At 44.4% G+C, this 27095-nt stretch overlaps 1 protein-coding gene across 1 annotated transcript in view; it reads right to left on the bottom strand.

Moving 5' to 3' along the window:
* Myo5b (myosin VB) overlaps nt 1–25171 on the bottom strand; it is a 182930-nt gene extending 157759 nt beyond the window's left edge. The window contains exons 1-4 of the mRNA XM_038329582.1: nt 25078–25171; nt 13324–13434; nt 4918–5089; nt 4182–4326 (exon numbers count right to left, since the gene is read on the bottom strand). Of these exons, the coding sequence (XP_038185510.1) occupies nt 4182–4326; nt 4918–5089; nt 13324–13434; nt 25078–25161 (512 nt within the window). The 5' untranslated portion in view covers nt 25162–25171. The remainder of the gene's footprint in view (nt 1–4181; nt 4327–4917; nt 5090–13323; nt 13435–25077) is intronic.
* Between the last annotated feature and the right edge of the window lie 1924 nt (nt 25172–27095).

Below are 27095 nucleotides of genomic sequence, written 5' to 3'. Positions count from 1 at the left end.
CAAACAGACTTGCTTTGCAGTGCTCCTATTCATTTTCAGGAAAGCAACTCAAAAAAACACAACAGCTTTTAAAACGACTCATACCCAGCCAGCTCAGAAAGATGGCCACTCCCACCAACAAGGATGGGCAATGCACCAAACTAAACTTACTGTAGGACCTGTGGTACTTCAGAACCACTGAGGGGAAAGATCCAGCTCAAAACCTTCATTGTGGCCTTGGGGATCAAAGTCTGTTCTGTTTAGCAAACTTATGGGAGCAATCAATGGACACCTGAGCAGGTGGCATTCTTCTTGGCTAACACAGGCTGTGGGCAAACCCACTTTCACTTGGATTCAACTTCAACCCATCTGATTTAAAGATCCTGGAGCATTGTCTGACCCATGTCACAGGAGTAATGAATCTTGTGAGAAAAAAATACACCAGTGTGTCAATTGTTATTACCCATGCTTGAGCAACAATCACGTCCCCTGGGGTTAAGTGTGAGTGACATAAGAAACAACACCGAGCCACAGTCTCACACTTGATTCTCTGCTGTCCACTCATTCTGCATAGGTCGGGAGGTAACTCACGACAAAACAAGTTATTTCTACAACAAATGAATCTCCTCATGAGAAAGCATTCATATCCTTGGTAATGGCACAGCAGTGGCGAAGGAGAAGATCGTTATGAATCAGGACCCACCAGAGAGAAGCTGTTCTTTGAGTAGCACATACATCGCATCGTGTTCTTATCCAATCAACAAAAACATCACAATTGCTCCAGGCCAGTGTTTCACAAACAGTGCTACACAGAACATTGGTCCCCTGAGAGAATCTTTGAAAACAGTTTTGTGCCAAATATGATTTGTAAGCCCAGCCAAAGGCAGCCCATTGGTGGAGACTGGGAATGCATCCAGAAAGACTCTGAGAAGCTCTGCTGTGAAGATGTTCAACTCTCTGGTTAACTCAGTAATCCCCACATTCATCCAATCACCTATTCACCTCTTTAACTGAACGCCTTGCTTATCCAGTGGCCAGAGACCTCCACGGTCCAGCCTGGGCTCACCTCTGTAACTCCCAACACTACGGACCACGATGATGCTAAAACCTGCCTGCGAACTGTGCCCAGACTGTGCCTTTGTTCCTAATGACTTTCTCAATACACACACATGCACGCATGCATGGGCGTGTGTGCACACACATACACACCACTCACAAATCACTTTCTGGTGATTTTTTCCTTGTCCCTCAAACTGCAACCCTGATGTCTCAGTCAGTAAAGCACAAGGATGTGAATTCTTGGATTCCCAGGGGCTACATAAAAACTTGCAAATGGCAACATGTGCCGGCGATCCCAGCACAGAGAAGGTGGAGAGGAGGATTACTGGGATCAGACAGACCAACAATCAGTAATCCTGGTTCAATGAGAGACATCTCAAAACATAAGGTGGAGAATACCGAGGAACAAACCCACTGTCAACCTCTGGTCTTTGCATACATGTGTGCACATTATGTAGACACATGTGCACATGCACAGAAACACATGCAAGAAAACTGATAATCTACATTTTATTCATTTGCTGACTCTTGACATTTTGTTTCAACAGAATTTAAAATATATGGTTCTGGGGGTCTCTGTTCTTGCAGAGGTTGTGTTTTCAAGGTCATACATGGAATATCATGCACATTAGTTCTTTGTTCCTTTTCATGGCCATGTAACAGCCATTATGTGGAAAGTCTTCATTTGCTTGTCCTTCACTGAGCAATAAACATCTACACTGTTTTTAGCTGGAACATTTATAAATTTGTGGGTATATTTTTATTTATCTTGGGGATATATTCCAGAATTGGACCATGAGGCCATATAGGAACTTTAATTTTTCACCACAGTGGCTACACTGAGTCACACTTCCATGAGCAGAGTGTAATAACTCCGGTTTCTCCACATCCTGACTGACTCCTGCATGGTTCTGATTCCGGCACTTCAACAAGAGGAGCCTTACAGCGATCTCATCACCATGTGTCTGATGCTCCTCTTCTGAGGTGACGTCAAGCTGGTCTACCTGCCTTCCCAGCTGCCTTCCTTCTCACTCCCTGCATCTTCAGGACCAGATGAAACCCGAGAGTCCTTGGTGTGTCTGCAGCCTTGGCTCAAAACTCAATTCAAATGACACTGGCAGTGTTTGTTTTGCTTTTCTTTTTCTAGTTTCTAGGTATTCCTACTTTCCACAGGGAAGAGGTTTGGGTCTACCTGTGTTTTCCCCCTAATACTGAGGTCCCTGGGAGAGGAGTCAAGTATTACCTCAGCTGCCATGTGGAGTCTACCAAAGAATTTGTACTTCATAAGAATTCACAGATACAATGCAAGGAAGGAGCAGAGGCTGGTAAAAACAAAACAAAACAAAACAAAAAAAACATGTAAATGGAATTTGGGTCTCAAGTGAGAAGAGCCCTAGATACTGAGCTAAGCAGTGGAGACAAGTCAACATCCCTACAGAACTGGTGGTCCCTCCACAGAGTCACAAAGGTTATTTCTCACTATTGTAACCTCTCCTTTTCATGAATTCACATTTATTTCCAAGTCTAGACTTGGTAGACATGATTGGGACCATGACCCAACCCTCTCTTCCTCATGTCCCCTCTTCCTCTTTCAGGCGTTGACAGTCTCCTCTCTCTCAAAGCATCCAGAGTCACATGTCACAGCAAGAAAGAAAATGCAGTCTCCAGTGAAAGAGTCACCAAGTCTGACACCAACTGAGCTAACGTGGCAAAACATCTACTGTGTGTCAATGAGCAAATATTGAATTAAACTCCTACCATGGGACCCAATGGGTATGACCATAAACTTTAAAATCTCAAAGGAAATTCTTTAAAAAGAAAATTCTGTCTCCACTTTAATATTGGAGCCACTTACTCATCAAGTTCACTACCCTTGGCAAGACCGGATCACAGCACCAGCACCCTAGACTCCTGCATGCCTGCTCCTTCCCATGAGCGTCAACATGGCCTAAACAAGCACACTAACCTAAGTGTAGCATGACCATGAGCCCAGTGTTTGTCACAGAGAGGAGAAAACACATGCTCTCTATCATTTAGAATGAGTAAGTACAGTCGCTATCTCTAGTGAAGGAGATTTTTATGTGCTGATCTGTACAAATGATGAAACACTTTAAGTTAGTAAGGAACCCCATAAAAGTCCTCCCTCAAGGAAGATTTAAGTGAGCTACATTTCTACGGTGAAATTCATTATAGCATAGACCCCTTGGAGTAGGAGTCTCCTCCCACGAAATCACCTACTCCTCAAAAGCTCATCTCCCCAAAGGACATTGTGATGATGTGGCCCTCAATGAAGACACTCCAATTGTGGCAGGAAATAGTCAATCCACAAGAATCCAGAACCATATAACTAACTGGGAAATGCATTTCCTGCAGACACTGATTAAAATATATTTTCTCCTTGAGTCTGCATAGTTTTTAGAGCACCAGTAAGTCCCCTCTATGATGACACAGAGATCCAGACCTATTACTTAGAGCAAGGGAGGCGGGGAGGGGGAGAAGAAGAAGGAGGAAGAGGAGAAGGTGGAGGAGGAGGAGGAAGAAGAGGAAGGGAGGGAGGGAAGGAGGGAGGGAGGGAGAGGGAGGGAGGGAGGGAGAGAGAGAGAGAGAGAGAGAGAGAGAGAGAGAGAGAGAGAGAGAGAGAGAGAGAGAGAGAGAGCGAGCTGCTCAGCTGCTCAGGCACCCAAACAGAATTCTACTTTCAGGCTAAAACCTGAAAAGCACCAAATCCAGCTGCTCACACGCAGTTCTCATTTCCACCCGCAACACTTGCTACCTCGAGAAGCTGTCAAGGAGTCCTTGCTTCTTCAAGAGTCTTTGGTGAGATGAGGTGGATTGGGCTTCACCAAATGAATAATGATGCCATGAAATGGTTCTATTATAGCAGCAAGGGAGGAAAGAGCACCATGAAGCAGTCAGGGAGATATAAAAGCAGGGGATTATTGCTCAAACCCGAAATAAATCTAAGCAAGCCCTGTTCTCCAGGTACACACAGACAAGACAGAGACTGGAGGGACCAGAATCCTGGGCAGCTTTGTTTCCAAGAGGGGTTTTCAAGTCCCAGTCTCTCCACCCTTTGAGTAAAAACAGTCAAGCAAAGTAGACATGCCTCTCTCGGGGAACTGCTGAGATGAGGTGCCTCTTACCTGGCCATCTGCTTGTAGGCTTCTTCTGCCACAGCAAAGATGTGGGGGTCCATGTCACCCATATTTTGGCCACTGTAGGCATAGATGACATCTTGTCCATAGATTGGCAGCTGCTCATATGGATTGATGGCCACAAGCACGATACCTGTGAACAGACAGGACATCTGCCTGAAACACCATTCTCATGGACTACAGAAGATGACCCGGAGGCGGGGGTGGGGGAGTGTAGCCAATCAACTACAGAAAGAAATTATCCCTGAGCTGCCATGGTAGGCCCATGTGGTGGAATGAATGAACAGGACACAGTCCAGGTCTCAGGCTGTCCCACAGGAATGCCACAGACACACTAGCGCTCGCAAGTACTCAACAGCTGAGTCCATAAAGTAGACACAAGCATTGCAGGACCAGAGAGAAAAGGATGTTTAACTTAAACACCTGAGAATCAAAATCTGGCTGGGGCCAACAAAATTCCTGTGGTATACATGCTTCAGTGAGGAGGGCATGTTTCAGAGTCAGAGTACCACAGTGGATTTGCTTTTCTACCAACCACAAGCAAGAACTAAACCAACTTCCCCAGCAGCTGTGGCCACTGCTCTGGAGGAGCTGTTACTAACACTGGCCCACTAACCATAAACCTCCGGGGGTCTCATATGAAATGGTCACATGCATGACAGCCGTCATGGTTCTTAATGTTTGAGCTTTCTAAGTGCTGGCTAAAGATGACACACCCACTTACCACAATAAGTGTAGATGTGGTTGGACTCCAGGAAACGGACCTTTAAGTTATGCAGAACGGCAGGCTCATGGAGATGACTGAGGGCAGTCAGGTCATTTTCCCCAACTAAGATATCTGGATTCCGTAAGAACGGCACCTGGTTTTTCTGGACATCGATTGGGTATTCCAGAATCTAATGATAAGCAAGCAGTAGAAACAAAGGAACAAAGTTATGAAGCATTTAGCTTATATTTGGTGTCCCACCTCTATGTCTAGGATCACTATCCTAGCAAAATGATAAGATAGAAAGATAAGTAATATTCTAAAGGAGACAAGATGTACATAATACCTATGATTCCCATAAGACACCAGGCCACATGGAACTTTGGTTACATAACCCAGCACATCAAATACAAAAGACTGACACAGGAACTGAGGACGCACGACCAGATTTAAGGGTAGTCAGCTGCTTAGTGAAGATGACACTGGACTGTCCATTCCGTTTAACAGGGGAGGGCCCTTCCCAGCTAGCAGACCTCCTAGGCCGGCCTCATTTACTGCAGCTGCTTCTTTACTAGTTCTGTCTGTTTTCTTTTAATTAAATTTCTTCCATATATTTTGGTCATGTTTTTGCCCTTCTAACTCCCCCCAGAACCTGCTCACCTCCCCACCTATCCAACTTCAACATGTGTGCTCACACTCTCTAATTCTCTAAAAAAAAACAAACAAAAACAAAATAAACACTCAAATTAACAACAACAAAAAAAAACATTAAGATAAAAAAAATGCCCAAAGAAAACAAATTGTTACATTTCATATACGGTTCTTCAGAACTAGCTGGGAAAACTTTGAAAAAAATATTTTCTCAGCATGATTTTGTTTGGGGAACTCTGAAGCACAGCCTATAAACTGGAAAATTTCAAGGACATTCAACTAACTTTGATATACATACGTGGCTTGTGGATCATATCAAGAATTATTAAACTAATGTCAGAGCTGCATCTACAAAGTCTCTCCAACATGCTTTCAAAACATGAGCTTCACAAGAATGACCCCCTCTGGACATGCCAAAGTGGATGGGAAAGGAATACATCAACCAGACATCAACCCTGGATAAAGAACTAAAGCAACTGAGGAATGCTGAGGGGGTGAAGAGTCTTCCCTGGGTAAGGGCACACAAATGGGTCACCCAGTACCAAATAGCCTGAAAATATGCACAGAGTAACATTATATGGACTAAGCAGACTTTATTTAGGAATATACATGTATATACACATGTGCATTCAATAATAATTAATGAAAAAAAGAGGCCATGAATTTCAAAGAGAGCAAAGAGGATTACATGGGAGGATTTGGAGGAAGGAAGGGAAAGGAGAAAATGATGTAATTATAATATAATCTAAAAATATTTTTAAAAGGCAATGCATAATTAAGGAATGTGAAATAAAATCAATTTAGACACATGCACATCTATGAACATATATTCTGATTTACCAAACTTTCATTTAAAATTCATGTTTGTTTGAATGTGTTCAGTGTGTACACATGCTTTGGAGTCTTTCCTCTTCTTTCTTAACTTTTTTTTTATTAAGACATTGTTTCATGAAGCCTAGTGGCTTCAAACTCACTATGTACATGAGGATGTCCTAAAACTTCTGATCATCCTCCTGCTTCAACCTTCTAGGTGTTTGGATTATTGGTGTGTATCATCATATGAGCTATAAAAGCTCATCAATTTTCAAGAAAATATATCCAAGTTACACTTTCAGGGGGATCTTTGTGACCAAGTGTAAGCTATGCTGAAAAGCCATCAACTAAAGTATTTTGGCTACTGGAAGAAAATTAGCAATAAATAAATATAGCAAGAGCTTATATTAAACACAAGCCTGGTATACAAGCAAGTTCCAGAACAGCCAAGTTTAGTCAGTGAAATCAAAATCAATCAAAATCAGAAAACTGGTAAAGATCTAATTGAAAGATCTCTGAGTTCAAGGCCATCCTGTTCTACAGATCCAGTTTCAGGACAGCCAAGCTTAGGTAGTGAAGGAAACCACAGAAAACAAAAAGCCGATGAAGATGATAATTGAACAAGGAAGACATGTTCTAGCCCCAGAGAGCAGCAGAATGTAGCAGTTTCAGCCATGTGATTCTGGCTTTAGAGTCAAGGATAGAAGAAAGGAGTTTTGGAATCTCCCTCTGTGACTAAGGAAAGCCACTGAGACCAGGCAAGTATCAGGGTGTCCCTGAATGGAGGCCTAATGAGGCAATTGTGTGAAGCTGTGAAGGAGAAGCCAGGATTGCATTTGAGACCCTAAGATATTAGAGATGTCAGAGTCATGGGATCCCTGCCCAGAAGAGCTGCTAAAATCAGGAAGTAAAACCAGCCCAAGAGAAATAAGGGTGTTGAAGTCAACATAGCTGAAAGAAATTGGAGATCTGAAGAGTGCTTTGACATCAGACATGGAGATGCAGAATTTGGAATTTGCTCAGCTGGTTTTTGGTCATGCTTTGGTCCAGTATTTCTTCACTATGCTCCCTTCCCAATGTTTTGGAATGGTAATGTGTATCCTGTACCATTATAGTTTGGAAATATGTGATTTGCTTTTTGATTTTGATTTTTTAGGGATTACAGTTAAGAGATTGCATGAATCCCAGAAGAGACTTTGAACTTTAGATTTTTAAGTATGTTTGAGACTCTGATAGGCCATGGGGACTTTTGAACTTGGACTGAATGCAGTTTTGCATTATGATATGGCGATAAGCCTCTAGGGTCAGGGAGTAGAATGTGGTAGTTTGAAAGAAAATGGCCCCCCAAAGGGAATGGCACTCTTAGGAGGTGTAGCTTTGTTGCAGTAGGTGTGGCCTTGTTGGAGGTATCACTGTGGGGGTGGGCTTTGAGATCTCATATATGCTCAAACCACATCCACTGAGACAGACCACTTCCTATTGCCTGCAAGTCAAGATGTAAGATGCTTGATTACTTCTCTAGGCCTATGCCTGCCTGCATGCCACCATGTCACACCATGATGATAATGCACTAAATATCTGAAAATGAAAGCCACCCCCATTAAATATTTTTCCTTTATAAGAGTAGTTGTGGGCATGGTGTCCCTTCACAGCCATAGAAAGCCTAACTAAGACAATTAAAAAGTTAGGCAAATAAACCAGATAGATGTTTATGGGAAAAGCAAGACATAGTTCTTCTCTTAAACTAACACAAATTTTACCTGGAACCAAGAGAAAAATAAAGCCAAAGAGAAGGAAAATGAGCAAATGTTTTAAGTTTCAGGAATGAGACCTTTAGAAGGACACAAAAAGCAGAAGCATGTAGGAAGATACACAAAAGTTCCACTGCAAATAACGTTGAAACCGCCACCAGGCTCACTATTTGCAAACTGAGTCGTGGGCATGTTTGTTTCTACATCGTATGACAAAAGTCGAGAAGAGGCCACACCAACTGAAAAGTGGGTACCAGACACGAATACAAAATAAGCAACAGATGACATGTGAAAGCTACTGACCAGCCACAAAAGGCTTCAGTTTGAGTTAGCCAGTTTGAGAGCAGTGTCTCAACACCCTTCAGAAGACAGAGACAGCGTGATTGCAAGTTCAAAGTCAGCCTTTGCTACACAAGACCTCCGTCTCAGAGAACGCAAGTAGCACTGATAGTCCCATCATGTAAGCGGGACCTGAAGACACTGTTAAGGCTCTCATGGGGAGAATGAGAGCCGTGTACCACCCCCAGTGAGGCCGCTGCCATCTCCCTGTAGAACAGCAGGCGACATGCATTTGGAATCCTTTCTTAATGTGCTCTCTTTTAAAGGCCTAACAAGATAATCTCCCCAGTTAGCCAAGACCCAGATCCAGAAAAGTGAAAACAGTGGAGTTGAAAAGTAGCATGGATCTGTTTGGATGACCAGACAGCTGTCATGGCACGCCAGGGCACATTTTAAAAATGTGTTAAAGATGAATTATTTCATTCTACACAAGTCTGTATGGATGGTGTCTCTAAGATATCATTATCTCTGCTAGTGTGTGTGTCATGTTCTGCTTATGAGTGTGCCATGTTCTGGTGGATCTTTTTTTTTTTTTTCTCTTTTGAGACAGGGTTTTTAAACGGCCCTATCTGTCCTGGGACTCACTATATAGACCACACTGGCCTTGAATGCACAGAGATTCACCTGTTTCCCAGTGCTAGGATTAAAGGCAAGTGTGCTAATGCCTGGCCTGTCGGATTTCCTGCCTGTCCCCTGCATATATCAATATCCCTTTCTGTCTTTGAAATCTCTGTTGCAAGCATTCTCTACCCAATAAACTGCTTGACAATTAGCATGGAGATGTTACAGACAGCAAATCCAGAGGTCAGGAACAAGGAAATGAAGACTGCTGAAGGCTAACTTTCAGCTCTGGAGTTAGCCTTCAACTTCTGGAGTTGGCAATTGTAAGTTTTCTGAATAAAATACCCAAGATCTTGGGCTGGAGAGATGGCTCAGTGGTTAAGAGCACTGCCTGCCCTTCCAAAGGTCCTGAGTTCAGTTCCCAGCAACCACATGGTGGCTCACAGCCATCTGTAATGAGATCTGGTGCCCTCTTCTGGCCTCCAGGCATACATGCACACAGAATACTGAGAATACTGTATACATAATAAATAAATAGATTTAAAAAAAAATACCCAAGATCTTCAGTTTCTGAAGAGAAACGATTTGTTTGGATTAAGGATTAAGGTTTCAGTCATGACCACTGCTTTTTGGCCTACAACAATGCAGATCCTCATGTCGGAGAACAAATGCTTGGGCGGAATTGCTCAGCCCAATGCAGCCAGGATGGAGAGACGAAGGAGAAGGGGGTCAGGATGCCAATGCTTCTTCAAGGGCATGTCCCCAGCATCCCTTGTAATAAGCCTTCCTAAAGTTGACACCACTTCCTAACGGTGGCATGGAAGGCCTTCGACATAGTATAGCTCACAGTATACTGGCCTTGGTCATCTGCTGAGTTAGTGGGATCATGTGACTGTGCCAGATCTCTCCCCCGGAGTGCTCATCTCATCCCACCCTTCGATTTTCAAACTGAAAAGCTTTAAATTCAGCCCACTGTCCTGACATCCCAGGGCAGAAACATGGGCTTTCAATCATTTCCAAGACGATTCTTCTCTCAGAAGACCTTGCCAGCCAGGAAGAGACAATCACATATGAAATTTTGGAAGAATGTACCCACAGATAAGCTAGTGGTATTGGTTACAGAAAATTGATAAGGAGTGAAATGCCTTACACAGCTCGAGAGAGGTCAGAATTGCAAACTCAGCGCTCTAGACATGCATTCCTCAGCTTGCAGGTGCCTGGGGAGCAGGGAAGGGATACTTAAGAATAGATTTCTCTTTGCCATTGACAACAGGAACTTGAATTTGACACTGCTACTAACATTCACAGCTAATTCTGGCTTCAAGGGGTTTCACCAAGTATTAGCAACCCCCATAACATGACATATGAAGAATGATTTGCCATAGGGAACCAACTGTTCTTCAGTGTGTTCCTGAAGTGATGAGGCCACATGTTTTTTTTTGTTTTTTGTTTTTTGTTTTTTGTTTTTTCGAGACAGGGTTTCTCTGTAGCTTTGCAGGAGCCTGTCCTGGAACTAGCTCTTGTAGACCAGGCTGGCCTTGAACTCACAGAGATCCGCCTGCCTCTGCCTCCCGAGTGCTGGGATTAAAGGCGTGCGCCACCACCGCCCGGCGAGGCCACATGTTTAAAGCAAAGACGCTGCTCCTTGCACTGGCAGTGGGGTGGGGGTTGGACAGGCCTGCAAACAATTTTCCTCTTTGGATAGTTACTTAAATATTCAAAATAATAAAAGTGCTAGGTAGATTTAAAGCTGAACATCTGAATAATGGGATCACATTCTTTTGCCACATCTGGATAACAATATAATATCTTTTCACCCCAGCCCACTTGGTTCAGCTTAGACAAATCATGGTGCAGAGAGAGCATGTCACTCTCTGCCAGTCTCCTGTTTCCACTGCAGCCTTCCACTCACAAACAGGCACACAGGAAGGCCGCTAGGCTCTTCATACAAACTTAGTTGGAACACAGCCCAATGAAACTACAGAAGCAGGAAGTTTCCAGCCAGTAGAGGGCAGGAGTGAAGCAGTTTGCAAGGGAGGAGGGGAACTGGAGAGAGCCCTTGACCTGCACTGAGCTCTGCTCTGGGGAAAGTATAGAGAGGCCTCACTCATCAACCCAAGGTTAGTATCCTCGAAATGCCCAGCACCATCTAAAAGCAGAGTATTAGCACACAAGCATGTTATAACCATCTTGACTCTAGAGAGGAGAAAAGACAGATGACATTATCCCTTTCTTCTTTTAAAAAAAATATTTATTTATTTATTATGGATACAATATTCTGTTTGCATATATGCCTGCAGGCTAGAAGAGGACACCAGACCTCATTACAGATGGCTGTGAGCCACCATGTGGTTGCTGGGAATCGAACTCGGGTCCTTTGGAAGAGCATGCAATGCTCTTCATCGCTGAGCCATCTCTCCAGCCCACATTATCCCTTTCTTCAGAGAAGTCACCATCTTCTCTCTGGCTGCCAAACAGAACAACTTACATTATGCTAAATTACCTAAGCCAGAGGAAAAAGCACCCATACCACATGAGGGTACTTGTAAGAAGTACCTCGTGCAGCCACAGTCAAAGACAGACGGTGCACAGGAAAGGTGTGCAGTGGGGATGGTCCCAGTTTGGCCATATGGAAAAAGAGTATGGTGACCGTTCGGGTAGCGCAAATGCCACTGAATTGCCCACTTAAAATCGGACCACATGGTTACATTTATTTTCTACAGCTTACTAGAAGAAATAACTGAGCAAAAGTGGGAGGAGCATCTTAGATGAATGGTGAGAAGCCTGAGTACCTTATCAGAGGAGGCCATCGGCAATAAAGTACACGGTACTGCCATGATCCTGGGGTTGGAATGCAGCTTTTCTAGCAGAAAATCTGGCCTACCCTCTTTGCCCTTTGCTTCTGCACTAAAACCATTTTATTTTGGGGGCTGGGAGGTCAGTGTGGCAGCACAGGATGGCTTCAGCTTCAGGGGAATTGCTCTTTAAGCACTCAGCCTCCAACCATGCGGTGCTTGGGTCCCTACCGCCAGTGTACACTGCCAGTCACTTTCAGGACCAGCTTCATGCCAGCAATAACCCATAGGCAACAGAGGAAGACTCATATGCTCAGAGCTGATGCTGATCTCCAGTCCCAGGCTTTCTTCCCGTTCCACAGTGACTGGTCTCACAGTCAGAGAGGAAAACCTGGGCCATGGGCAGCTGCCGGGATTTATCATGCAGGGCCAAAGCTGTGTGCAGCCAGGGACACAAGCGTCTGCTGTTTTAGCAACATGATAGATAATCCCTCACTGCCTCCGTACAGCTTTGTAAAACACCCACCCACGTGAAAGGACCAGCTGAAATGAAATCTGTTGGAGTGGAAGGCACTCCATTCAAGTGGGTGGACTAATTTCATTTTATTTCACATGTGGGGTGGGAAGTTACTCAACATGGCAAACAGGATTCCATCTGCTGATAGTTTTGCTTCTTCCTTCCAAACCAAGAGATGACTAACAAAGCCTGTCAGCTAGAGGGTGAAGGACATGCTGACACCAACTCAAATCCACCTGCCCCCCATGTCATGCTCAAAGGGACACACTCGAATTCATAGAGAACGGGTTGGTGGTTAGAGAATGTTCAATCAACAGGTTGCTCAACCAACCATTTGGAGTGGGAAACAGAACAAAATGCTTTGAAGAATGAACAACAGCAAGGCAGTTAATAATTCACAGCCAACTGACACAATACAGACATTCCAGGCCCTGGAGTTCAGCACAAACCTTCTGCCCACTCTATGAATGCCCCACAGCACATCTATCTGTCTCAAATTAATTCTTCACGTCATCCTACCACTGTGTTTAAAACCAGCCTCCCTGTATAGACCCTGTATAAAATGGCCCCCTCAGCCTTAAGCCACCTGGGTTCCAGGTTCACTGGCTTACCTTCCTTCCCTTATCCACATACAACACTGGAGTCTCGGGCATTGGACACACTTAGTTCCTACATGAACATTAGCCCATTGCTGGCCCAAGGTACCCTGAGCCCACCACCTCTTCTGTTCCTGATGATGCCGCAACACAGCAGGCCTGTTCCCTTCACTCCAACATAAAGATGCTTGTCTCAGCTACCATTGGACTTCCTAGGTACTAACCTGAGTGGGCACTTATTTCTTACGTAACATTCATGAAGCAGACTTATGGTTTGGCACTTTTCACAGGCACTGCTATCAACAGTAGCAAAAGAAGAATTTGGAGTTCAGAAGCTCCAATGGACAGACACATTTAAGGTCATAACATTTTGGGTCCTCACCCTAAGGACCAGCACTTACTGTGTCATCTTCCAGTCTGAGCTGCAGGCTCTTATCCCCCTCCTTGTAGTCCTTGGTTAGCTCAGCCGAACGCCACACTTCATCTGGGTCAGGGATCCAGACCCTTGTGTACTGAAAGATGAGAAGGAAAGAGACTTAGACACAAAGCAAAGCATCCAACCCTCTAAGCCCATGTCAACATCTATGAACGGTTTGTCGGGAAATTATTTTCCAGAAACATCCACATACTATGCTCCACTTTAAAGACACAAGATGATTCAATATTATAAATAATAAATATTTCATGGGGTTAATTTACAACAGCACCCTCTCCGTCTTAAGAGAACGTGACGGTGACATGAATACCCCGCTGGGGAGACAGCTCAGCACAAAGCTTCATTCTAACTATGAAGGTTCCACACCATCCTTTTAAAAGATACAAAACAAAAGGATGGGGCAGCATGCTATAATTAATGAAATAATACTGGCCAAATTCAGGGAAGCACAGCAAGACTTCACAGCATGATTTACACCACTCTGGTAGTCTATGTTCAGTGGAAGAGGCCAACGAGTCACTTAGTTAAGCAGTGTTAGTGGTATGAATCCAAAATATCTACTCATGTTCTAAATGATTTGGGGCCCTAGTGATGCTAAGCCATGGATCCTTTAGGAGATTAGGCCTACCTTGAAAGTGTGATACTAGTGAACTAGTTAGGGGTTAGGGTTAGGTCTAGGCTTAGGGTAGTGATGGTCATACCCGCCTCCATCCCCTGCCCTAATCAAGCCACTGTCTTTCTTGCTCTGCAGCTCACCATGATATAAACAGCCTCCACCACACATTCCTGCGGCTGTGGTCTCAACTTCTCTGCCATGCCACCCCTGTTATGATGACCAAGCTCTCTTAAAACTGTGAGCCAAGATGAATCTTTCCTTATTCAAGTTGCTTCTGTCAGGCCTCTTGTTACAGCCACACAAAAGCAACTAACAAGAGAACCTTGAATAATATCCATCCACTCACACAGGTCCTTGTATATTTTTAAAGCCACAAACAGTACAAAATTCTGTCTCTCCAGCCCTGTCAATAAGTCATTCAGCCTGGTCTAGTCCTCGCAGTGGAGAATAGAGCCATTCTTTTCAGGAGTGACCGTCAAGGTTTATTGACCTGGTGACATGCTACATAATGCAGAGAGCCTTGCAACCATCAAGTCTAGGTTAACCTCAGGTCAAGTCAGTCAGGACCTGAGGTGATATGACAGTTCCCGAGTGGGGAACCAAGCATTTGGCACACAGAATGGCAGCATCTAGAACCACTTCCATAGCTCCTAGTCTCGTACTCTACATGGACGCCTGACAAACTGCTGTGTTGTTGATCGGGAAGGAGATTTCTATAGGGTGTGTTTTAGGAGCCATCTGTATGTACATGTGTATTTACACTACGCTGTCACATCACAAAATATTCTTCACAAATCTAAAGGGCCACTTGACTAAAGGTTAAAGCAAGTGTCTGAGTCAGCATAACTCATGCCTCAGCTCACAGCCAGGCAGCTGCTGTGTGCTGTAACCAGTTGGTTTCTTTGGGTGCTCCTTTATATTTTTTAAGCCCATATTTTGCTCCTAGCATACACTGTCCTTTTATAAAAACCAAGATCCTGACGGCTGCTTTGTTTGTCTCTAGTTCACCACTGAGCAAAGTGCTATGGTGACAGGATCAGAATATGACCCAAAAGAAAGCAAAGCTCAGTCCACTCCCATCATTTATTTTTAAACTTAACAAAGAAACAGATGCATAGAATCGTATTTCCTCTGCCTCGAGGCCCTCCTTACCGTGTATTGACAGTACAGCAGACTATATATAACACAGCACGGTATAGTACCGAAGAAGACGCTTAGGACCAGGTGCAGGAGATAAAGCCCTTTCCCTCCTCCTCAATATTCCTCCTTCCCTCTAGTGTTTCACTTCTCCTCTGTCCTTTAAGTCCACCCAGTTCTCTCTGTCACCACATTCTCACCGGGCAGTGCACCCAAACGTCTGCTCACAACAAACCTTATATAAGGCCTTATATAAGGCCCACAACTGTTGCGCACAGTAGAGTGAGAAATAACTGAGAAGAGTGAAGGGTGAGAAGCCACGGGGTCTGGTCTCAGCTCGGTCCGTGACTCCTGTGGCCTTCAGCCTGCTGCCCACATGCAGAGAACTCACTGCCTGCTACCTCTGTTCGGTCCTTTTTCTGGGTGAGTTTATCTTTCTACCCATGTAGCTTTCTCCTTGCTGAAGAGAACGCAAGTACCCAGTGGTCAGGAAATCACCTGTGTATTTCCTAAGTGCCAAAGCATTGTGGGACCCTTGTGTTTCTCTGTTTGGCTCCTTTCTCCTTCGTGCGAGGGCTTTAGCATCACTGTGAGCCAGAACCACGTTAGAAATGCAGAAGTTGAGCCTCTTCTCAGACCCAATCAAAACCTGCGCGGCCGCACACTAACGTCTGTCCTGACAGCATGCACGCACACACCCTTGCTCATACAAAAGCATCAGCAAAGTACAGCTAAGGCCACATCTGGCACTGTGCCTGTTTATGTACGACCTGTGAGTTTAAAATTGCCTTTAAACTCTAAACTGAGATGATCAAACGACTAGTATTCAAAGAACATGAAACATTTTATCAAAGGCTAATTTTGGTGTCTACAACTCCTGTTATTTCAGAACACAGACATGCTTACTCATTAACATATCTCTGACTATGTTCACACTTCAATAGTTGAGCTGTCATGAATCCTAAGGCCCAATGACTAAAGTATGCAACATATGGCTTTGACAGGAAGGAGTGTCAATTCTGTTCCGTACCTGCTGCTTTCATGGACCAGACTGTCCATTCCCCACATGTATATGTGGACAGGGTGCTGATTCCGACACCTTTTCATTGACCACTGCCATCCCCTTTTCCTTCATTGACCACTGCCAGCTCCTTTTCATTGACCACTATCCATTTACCTTTGACCTGCCATAGTGAGTCTGTCTCTGATTGGCTTCCTTTCTGGGTTCACAGTCATTTTTTTTTCAAGTGAGTTTCATATCATTATTGCAAAATCTTCCAGATACATTACTTTGAGTCTGTAGGAGCCAGCACATCTAGTGGATGTTCTCAGTGATTAAGAAATGGAAAGTGTCTTACAGGGAAGCCCAGTTTTATCTAAAACATATTGCCCTGATCACTATATAATTAAGTACTGAGATGAAAATCAATTGGCCAAGCTTCGGGAACCTATCTAGTAGGTCAGGTGGTGCCCATTAAACACAGCTGAAAGAGATGGGACAACTCCTAAGTCACTTGGTCAGCGCAGAAGAAGTGACAAGGGCGGGCAGGGAAAGTAGAGCTGGCTGAGAATGGAGGACCGGGCAGCTACAATCTACTGTGGCTTTAGAAAGGCACTGCATATTCATATCCTATTAGGCAAACTTCAGAGTCAAATCCAGTAAACACTTGGCACCTAACTTGTGCCAGCTCTGTGCCACCTGCCGCCATAAATCTCTCCATTCTCCCTCCAATAACAACCTGTGTGCCGTTTTCTCCTCTGTTCTGAATGCAGGCTAGCTGTATCTGCAGGCTGGCCTCCCTGTGCCGCCCGCCCCTTACATTTATCCACTGTGGGTTCTCCGCTTGAAGCTCCTACAAATCCACCCAGCATCATACTTAGCGCACACAACCGGTTGGCAATTTACAGCGCGTTCAAGGGTGGTTTAATGATACTCCAACTTTGCAGTCTAGCTTTGCAAACACCGCCCCCCAACTTGCCCACATGACTTAAGGTAAAGCAGGGCCTCTGAAATATGCACAAAGTATTAACAGCGCGCGCACGCACGCGCACGCGCACACACACACACACACACACACACACTCCCACCACCACCACCACCGCTGCCGCCACCGCCGCCACAGCCACCACCACCACCACCACCAACAACAACAACAAAGTAGAAACTGAAAAGGGAGAGACCAGTGCCACAGTAACTAGCGGGGACTCTCGGGAAGATAGCAGGTGTGACTGAAACGTGGGAGAGGAAATGTCCTCTCAGAGCAACGCAAACGCTCTAAATCTAGACAGAATGAATGTGCTAAATACAACTTAAAATGGCTCCTTTTATATTCAGCTCATTGCCTCTCAATTAAAACAATTTGAGTATAAAACCTGGAGTAGAAAAAAACAGGAAAGAAAAAAGGAACCATGGGTAGGGGGAGAGCGAAAGAGGGGAGTAGCAGGGTATGGGTGACTTGAAGAGGAAAGGGAGCAAAATGGGGAGATAAATACAGTGAGAATGTATGAAAAAGTTATAAGGAGCATACTGTTACCTCCCTGCCTAAAACTGCATATCATATTCATATATATATATATATATACATATATATAATTACATATGTATTATATGTAATTTTAGGTAGGAAGATTGTGTGTGTGTGTGTGTGTGTGTATGCATGCATGCATATACAACAGTTTAAGTGAAATATTCCCATGTAGGCTGACAATGCTTCCTCCAAGGGCCATAGACTAACAAAAATCCCAAGCATGAATCCCCGCTTTGAGTTGTTGGTCAGTGTTGTCCAAGAGAGTCTCAAAATATTATGGGCTATTGCCCTTGGTTGCCCTTAGAGATGGGAGGTTAAGTCCTTATTGCTCAAGATATCATGCACTGCAGGTACAAGACTAGGCAGACCTGAGCTGGAATTGACCTGAAAGCCACCACCTCCTGGAGGACCAGCTTTCATGGTACCAGAAAGAGCCACGCAGTCTTCCAAGGGAAAGGAGAAATGGTCGTCCCCAGAGAAAAGCCCCACAACTGCTTATCTAATACCAAGTGGCCAGCCCGGAGATTATATGCTTACAGGAAACATTATAGACTGAGAAGGTTGTATTTGTGTATTAAAAAATATACATGTGTGTGTATATATAAATATATTCTTATATATTCATATATAAATATATTTAGTTAAATATTATATATATATCTATATCAATAATTGGAGAGATCATGAATTTGAGAGAGAGTGGGGGGAGGCGTGTAAGGGTTAGAGGGAGAAAAGAGAAGGGGTAAATGGTGCAGTTATAATTTTTAAAAATTATAAAAAACAAACAGCAACTCTCCCCAAAGTCCACCCACCGTTTTACTACAGAGGGTCCAAAACCATGGTGTAGGTAAACTGTCCTGTAGGAAAACTATAACAATATATATTTTTAAAAAAACCTATCTTCTTTTATGTGTGTGTATGTATGTCTGCCTGAGTTTGTGTGTACCAGATGTGTGCAGATGCCTGCACAGGACAGAAAAGAGCATCACATCCCCTGGAACTGGAGTTAAGAGGTGGTTGTGAGCCATCATGTGGATGTGGAGAATCACAGTTCAGTCCTGCACAAAGCAGTGAACCCTCTGATCCATTTTATGAGCTAGAGACAGTTCTGAATTGAGTGTGTGTTGGAGGAGCTGGGGGACTGCACCCAGAGCCTGGAGTGTGCTAGACGAGTGTTTTACCACTGAATCATCTCCAGCCTTCCGAGTTGCCTTGTTTCTCAGACCTTTGAGAGAACTCTTCTCAGATCTACTACTAACCTGCTACTAACAGCTTCGCTGTATGTATGACAGCGACTATCATAGGATAAGTTTACTCTGTATCCTAATTACAGAGCTACAGAATCATCATTACTGTATTTTAGCAATGCTTAGCTCCATTATGAATAGCAAATGAAATATAACTGAATAATAGGTGATTTGGGGAAAAGCCCATATATTAACTAGGGATGCCTACATCAAATGTTAAAGATCAGCATAAAGTTGTCGTCTAGGCTTTTGTTCCTTGCCTCTGTCCCCGGTGGCAGCTGAACATGCAGCAAGAGAGTGGCTGCCTATGACAACAGTGCTCTGTGCTCTGGCTGCACATTACAACTACATGGGAGCTTATTAATTCCCAAGCCAGGTAACACCCTAGACTGTCTACATCAACCTCCAGGGATGAGAATCAGGCAGTGTGGAGGTTTCCAGATTAATCCAATGCACAAGCAACTTGAGAACCAGCAACCTGGGGAGTGGTCGCGTTGTCTGAGTAACCACTTTGAGGGGCACAGAGCTCCTCAAGTGTACAGAGGCAGCCTTTGCCAGCATTCTCAACCAAAAGTTACAGGCAAACGCAAACACAATGTCATCAAGAGCACTCCATACACACATCACTAGATAGCATGGCACTGAGGTAGCTGTCTGTGTTGTGGAATGTTGCTTTAACTGTGTAAAGGTGGGTTGCATTTGTTTATGCTGTATTACTTTAACTGTGTAAAGGTGGGTTGCATTTGTTTATGCTGTATTACTTTAACTGTGTAAAGGTGTGTTGCATTTGTTTATGCTGTATTACTTTAACTGTGTAAAGGTGTGTTACATTTGTTTATGCTGTATTACTTTAACTGTGTAAAGGTGGGTTGCATCTGTTTATGCTGCATTACTTTAACTGTGTAAAGGTGGGTTGCATTTGTTTATGCTGCATTACTTTAACTGTGTAAAGGTATGTTACATTTGTTTATGCTGCATTTGTTTAATTGTGAAAAGATGTGTTGCTGTTTCGCCTTGCCTGCCTAAGCACCTAACTGGTCTAATAAAAAGCTGAATGGCCAATAGATAGGCTGAAGAGGGTTATGCAGGGCTGGCAGGCAGAGAAAATAAATAGAAGGAGGAATCTGGAGAAGAGAACAAGGAGAAAGAGAGGGACATGCCTGGGGCTAGAAACCAGGCAGCAGACAGACAGACAGACAGACAGCCATAGAAACAGCAGGAAAGTAAGACATACAGAAGGAAAGAAAGGTAAAAAGCCCCAAGGCAAAGCATACATAAGGAGAAATAGGTTAAGTTACAAGAGCTAGCCAGAAACAAGCATAAGCTAAGGCCGAGCATTCATAACTAATAATAAATCTCCTTGTCATGATTTGGGAGCTGGTTGGTGGCCCAAAAGGCCTGATGCATGTCTGGGTTCTCTAAGGCAGTTCAGTGGCCAAGACTTACTACTGTCTTGAGTGGGCTGTTGCACAGGCCTGAGCACCATCCTCCTCTGATGAATAGGATGAAAACTAATGTGCACTGTTGTATGGAAAGCAGGATCCTGGTAGGACTCTAGATAGCAACACCAACTGGGAAAATAAGTCTGCTACTTCAATTACTGTGGTGTCTTCAGTCTCCGTACTTAAGCTAAACATTCCCTTACATTCAATAACTGGATTTAGATCTAGCCCCTTTTCACTCCAAAAACTGAGAGAAGTGATTCTCAGTGCTGAGTGAAGGATAATAACTATCTGCAGATTTTTTTTTAAACACAAGGGCACTAACATTAATGTCCCACATTTGAATAATTAATTCTCTAGGGGGTAGATCCAGAGAATTACATTAGAACAAAACAAACAAAAACCCAAACTAACTTTCCAAGTGATGAATGAGCTCACACAATTACAATTGCTACTTCAGTGAGCCTCAGAGCAAAGCAGAAACGTGCAGTCAGAGAACATTGGCATTTGAAGGATTCTCTTCCTGGCATCACTAATGCTACCCCCAGAGTCTAATGCTACGGTAACTCACGTCAAGTCCTTGCATCATTTCAGCTTGGCTTCAAATCCAAGTCAAGGAGGGTGGCGTTATAAACAGAAGAATCAGGATGGTTAGAATTGATAGACAATCTGCCCCGGCTCCTGAGAGCTGAATGTGAGAGCAAAGACTATAGCCTCTGCTTCTAGGCCCTTTGCTCTCTGACCCCCCTAGAGAAATATTGGTCTTCTTGGGGAGGGGACCTAATCCTGCTAGGTATGTATTTATATGAACCAAGTGTCATGTATGACAGTGTCATATATGGAAACAAGAGTGAAGGCATAAAGGTACGCCCCCAGGGAGTTTTTGATAATTCATGTGCAATGAAACCTTGGTCTGAAGCAAAACAATCTGAATTATGCTCCCTAAGAAGAGCCAGAAAGAGGATAAATGGCTTAGCTTGATGGCTGACAGCATTCTCTGCCTGTCCACTCCTGTGTCTGGGGGCCAAGTGCAGAAAGATCACCTGATTCTGATGTGCTCCGTGCTGTAACTAAATACCACCCAGCGTCACTTAGCCCAGACTGGGGATGGGGACCTTCTAACAGAGTGGAACACACACACACACACACACACACACACACACACGCACACACACACACACAGTCAGCAAACAACTGGCTTGGGACTTCTTAGATTTCTATTGCTGTGATCCAACACCATGATCAAAAGCAATATGGGGAGGAAAAAACTTATTTCATCTTATACCTCCAGATAACACTCCACCACTGAAGGAAACCCAGGTAAGAACTCAAGCAGGACAGGAACCTAGAGGCAGGAACTGATGCAGAGGCCATGAAAGAGTGTTGTTTATTGGTTTTTCCCTCCTACTTTTTTTCTAGGGCCACACTGGGCTGGGTTCTTCCACATCAATCAACAATTAAGAAAATTGCCCACAGGCCAATCTGGTGGGCACATTTTTTTTTCAACTGAGGTTCCCTCTTCGCAAATGAATGTCACTAGTGTTGAAACAGAAGCAGCCAACATAAGGCATAAATTCTATCTGGAGCCCAAAGAGGAAGGAAAATTTGAGTGAATTAGCTTCCATTCCTCAAGGAGCACAGAAGCCAAATATCTCCAATTAAGGCAAGTCTGAGTTAGAGAACAGGACCTGGTGAAAAGACCTAAGCCACCAGCATAGCAATAAGTTAGTTGCTGGACTGTCTACAGGGAAAATAACCATTAGAGGAGGAAACTCTGTATTCGCTATTTAATTTAATTTTAATTATTTAATTAGTCAAATTATACACGTATGTATTTATCTTTGTGTATTTTTATGCATATGAATGCAGTGTCTGAGGAGGGCAGTAGAGGACACCAGAAACCCAGGAGCTGGAGTTACAGGCGGTCATGTGCCCCCCACGTGGATGCTAAAAGCAAACTCAGGTCCTCTGTAAGAGCAGTGGGCGCTCTTTAAACAGTGAGCCCTCCCCTCTCTAGCGGCTTTAGTTTCTTTTCTCATTGCTTTGATAAAATACTTGATAGATGAAAGTTAAAGATCGTTTTGTTTCATATTTTGAGGACATGGTCAGCCATGCTGGGGATGGTGAGGGAGCAGGAGTGTGAGGCAGCTGGTCACAGAGCCCAGACACCAGCCCTTGGATTGATGCCACCCACATTCAGGATGGATCCTTTCTGGGAACACCCTCACAGAGACAGCCAGAGATGTGTTTCTATAACCACTCTAGATCCAGTCAAGTTAACAATGAGGAGCAGCCATTCCACACACCTGTCAACAAGCACTTGTGTGGTTTTCCCACTCACAGCAGGAGGGAGAGCTGAGAGACCACAGGTTCTCTGGGTGACTGAACTTAGAATGGAGATATTTAAGCTCTGCTCTTCCGAGAGCTCAGGCAAACACCCCTGACTATCAGCCTCCTGGGCCTAAGTGTGTCCACTGTGATGTTTCCTGATTGACACAACGTAGAAGGAGAATAAAGAGAGGGCAGAAGTCCGTGGGAATTAAGCCAGTGGTTTTATTTCAGCATCACCAAATGGGCGCCCCCTCCCAAATGACCTAGTACCCAGCAGAAATAGTCACATGTTTTAGGAACTGTGAAAACAGCTAACCTGACTTCGCTTACGGAAAGTCAGTCATGTTCCATTGTTTCCCAAATTCTTATTTTCATCTGCACATTCACTGGTATCTCAAGATAGTGTCTACAGTTCACACACCAGCTGCATCCAGTGATGAGCCACCGAATTATGAAGGTTGAAGTAAAAAAAAAAAAAATCACCCACTGATGGGTGGCTTGGCAGCTTCCTTTAACAAGGAAGTTAAAAAAAAAATCCTTAAGGTGTTTGCCCCAGCTCCCATCAACAGGTATGATTCTGTCTTTCTGCAACTCTACTTCCTTGTCTGTCAAGCAGGAAGTAACTGCCCCATCGGGGCTGTTGCTAAGACTCTCCATATACATAAAGCATTCAGCACGGTATCGGGCACACAGGGGCTATCTAGTGGCTACAGTTGCCATGCAGGCGCTCAAAGCTTAGCTCTGGTCACACACGAAAGCTCCCTTGAGAAGAGTGCCTCACAATCCAAATCCCATCGGAACCACGTTTCCACAGGGCGTCATGGGAACATGCAAACTCCTTGCTTCCACATTCTTTAACTCCTCCTCTGGCCAGCAGTAAGCCAAGCCTCTTAGTTCCTCTGTTTATTCACCCCAAGAAATGCTTAATCCCTATTTTACATCTGCATCCGGAGTTAAAAAAGAGCCGAACCTCCATGTAGCTGATGACAAAACTCGCTGCCCCACAGACACACTGAACAGAATGTATACAATGTCCTCAAGTGACAGTTGTGGGAAAGGAAGTGCTTAGGGCACAGGGAAGGTGACTGACATTGTACAGAGCTGACTTCCGCCAGGATCTACCTGCTAGTGGCGGAGCTGCAGGACACTAAGTCTGAGAGAGATAGCTGGAGAAACTGTCGGTGTTGAAGCATCCAAGACTTCCCATGTTCTATTTGCTCAGCAGATGCATTTGTGAGGTCCCTCGTGCATGTCCATTCCCAGTGAACTTGAATATAAATCTCTGTGTTTAAATTGAGCACTAGAGACATTGTTTAGAGAGAGGGAGGAGTGACCTAAGCAGAAATAAAACTGAAATCCGTCTATCTGAAAGGGCTGGGTCAAACCTTCTTGCTATAAGAAGTGATGGGTGTGGCAATTTGAAGAATGGCCCCCATCAGCTCATATAGTTGAATGCTTATTCAAATATAATGGGAATGACACTATTTGAGACGGATTAGGAGGTATGGCCTCATTGGACTGAGTGTGTCACTGGGGTAGGTGTCCAGGTCACAAAAGCCCACACCAAGCCCAACAAATCCCTCTACCAGCAAATCAGGATATGGCTCTCAGCTACTGCTCCAGTCATGCTCAGTACTATGCTCTCTGCCATGATAATGGACTAAGCCTCACACTGTAAGCAAGCCACCAATTAAATGCTTCCTTTTATAAGCATTCCTTTGGTCACACTGTCTCTTCATGGCACAGGACAGTGAGAAAATGAATAATAGAAACTTTATATGCAACACTCAGGAGGCAAAAGCAGGTGGGCAGTGGATCTCTGGGAGTCTGAGGCCAGCCTGGTCTACAGAGCAGCCTGGTCTACCAGGGCAGCCAGTGCTACACAGAGAAACTCAGTCTCAGAGAGAGAGAGAAAGAGAGAGAGAGAGAGAGAGAGGGGGGGGGGCAATACAGGAGAGAAACTTCATGTGCATAAAGGTATATATTATACAAATACATACATGCACACACACACACCACCAATGGAAAACAGTTTATTTCTAACCCATAATAAAATTATTAGCGGTTGGGGCTGGAGAAAGAGTGCAGGAAAGTGTATGCAGGCCGGGCATGATGACCTGAGGTCTCACCCCAGCCATCAAAGTAGCAAGTTTGAGTGGAGCAGCTTCCATCCTTATACACAAAGTCAAACTTTTCCAATTAAGTCTGGGTTAGAGCTTAGTGTCTGATCAAAAGACAGCCACCAACACCATAGAACTGAGTTAGTACAAGGACTGTGGGCTACAGGGGAAGGAAGAGCTAAAAAGACAAAGCTCAGGGGCCATCTTTACTAGTTGCTTTTCTTTTTGTTTTTACAAGATTTTTTTTTTAATTAAGAATATGTGTATGTATGAGACTGTCTTATGTGGGTTTATGCACCTGCATGCAGTACTGGAGGAGGCCAGACGAGGGTGGCAGATCCCCTGGAGCTGGAATTACAGGTGGCTGGGACCCGTCCCACATGGGCGCTGGAATCTTCATTTTCATCAAAGGTCTTTAGCACCGTACAGATTTAAGTCTGTGATGCCATCAGGAAGCAGTTCCCATCTTTGTCTGGTGAGTTTCTACTCTATAATAAAAGGCTAGTACATGATTTCCTTCAGAAGAAACAGCCTTAAAAATCTCTACAACACTCATTAGACTGTCAAAGTCCCAGAAATGTTTGGTCACCTCTTCTTATTTTAAATCTGCTCTGTTATGTGGACTTGCTAAGCCAAAGTCACCACACCACTGACTTAAATTATTTCAGGGTTAGGTCTTTCTTCCAGAATCCATACTGTACCAGTGAAAATAAAGCAACCAATGAGAGACTACAGAAACACACAGTTCCCTTGGACAGCCGCTCAGAGGACATGTGCATGTGGACACAGGAGCACACAGGTATATATGTTCTTGATATTCTGCAAGAGATAGAATCAGCTGTCACGGAACTTAAATGCCTCGCACACTTGGATTTGACACTCAGGGCAGCTCTCAATTTCCCTTCCTTAGAAGCAAACCCTCCAGATTCACTGCCCCAAATTATCCAAGTACTCCAGCTTTGAGGCTGTTCAACATCTTTGAACTTCCAAAAGTCCCCAATGAATGGCACAGGCCTACAGACTAGACTGTGGATTCTGGTTCAATCAACTGTCCATGAGACTTAGGGAACACCTCTATAGGACTGGTGCAGTAATGGGGAACATAAAAGACACACCTTTGTCCTCAAAAAGCTCAGCCATCCTGTATGGCTTCATCTACTGTGACAGTCAAAACCACTTCAATGGCACCAGCATTCATGCCACACAACAGGGGCCTAACTGATTCTATTTATCTGCAAAGGCCCCAACTGAAGAAGTGGGATTCAAGCTGAATTACAGATGGGAAATGGACTAGGTCAGAACGATGGGAGATGGGACATCTTCAGGCTGAGAGGGTAACTGAGTGACGAGCGTGGGCAGAAAGGAGAAGTGTGGCTAAGGAGCCGAAAGGGTGGAGTGCGGGTGGGGTCATGGCTCAACAGCACAGTACAGCAGGGATAGGGGCTCAGAACAACACTGGGAAGAAATGTAGACTCCAGATCCAGCAGGTTGTTAGAGGTCTTGTTACCGATTTTTAAAAATTATCCTATAGTCAATGGAACACAGGCAAAATGGCATAATTAGATCAGGTCTTAGAGATGAATGCATATGGAGAAATTTCAGCATGAGAACCCAGTTCAGTCTTTCAACATTCATGATCTAATTTTTCCCCATGGGCAGTGACAATGAAAGGGTTCCAAGGACATCAGTCGTCCTGCCCCTGCTCTCAATGTTGGCTTCTGAGAGCATTCCTGTTACTAATTTTATTTCACTCATTTATTTATCACTAGTCCAGACGGCTACACTGCCCTTCTCACCACATCATTCCAAGGGACACCTACAGGGCTTTCAAATCCTCTTCATCTGAGCCTTGTATGTCATCAGCTCTGAGTGCTTCCCAGGGCTTCGCCACATGGACTTTATTTGGGATTTCACAAGTTTAACACTTAGGAGGAAGAAGAAACCTCTAACCAAGTGGGGTGCCCTGGCAGTGGGGTACCCTGGCAGTGGGGTGCCCTGGCAGTGGGGTACCCTGGCATTGGGGTGCCCTGGCAGTGGGATACCCTGGCAGTGGGGTGCCTTGGCAGTGGGGTGCCCTGGCAGTGGGGTACCCTGGCATTGGGGTGCCCTGGCAGTGGGATACCCTGGCAGTGGGGTGCCCTGGAAGTGGGGTACCCTGGCAGCAGGCACAGTAGCAGCACTGAATCCTCAGGGGGAAGATGTTGTTTACCAGGGTCTGAGTGACACTCTCATAGCTAGAACTCAGTGAGCCTGGGGACCTGTAATATAGTCTTGCAGTCCTACAAGAAGGCTCTAGAAACTTTACTTACAAAACAC

The sequence above is a fragment of the Arvicola amphibius genome, chromosome 5, assembly GCF_903992535.2.
Source record: "Arvicola amphibius chromosome 5, mArvAmp1.2, whole genome shotgun sequence".
In the NCBI taxonomy this organism is placed as follows: Eukaryota; Metazoa; Chordata; class Mammalia; order Rodentia; family Cricetidae; genus Arvicola; species Arvicola amphibius.
The sequence above is the reverse complement of the archived record's forward strand: the minus strand, read 5'-3'. Positions and strand labels throughout refer to the sequence as shown.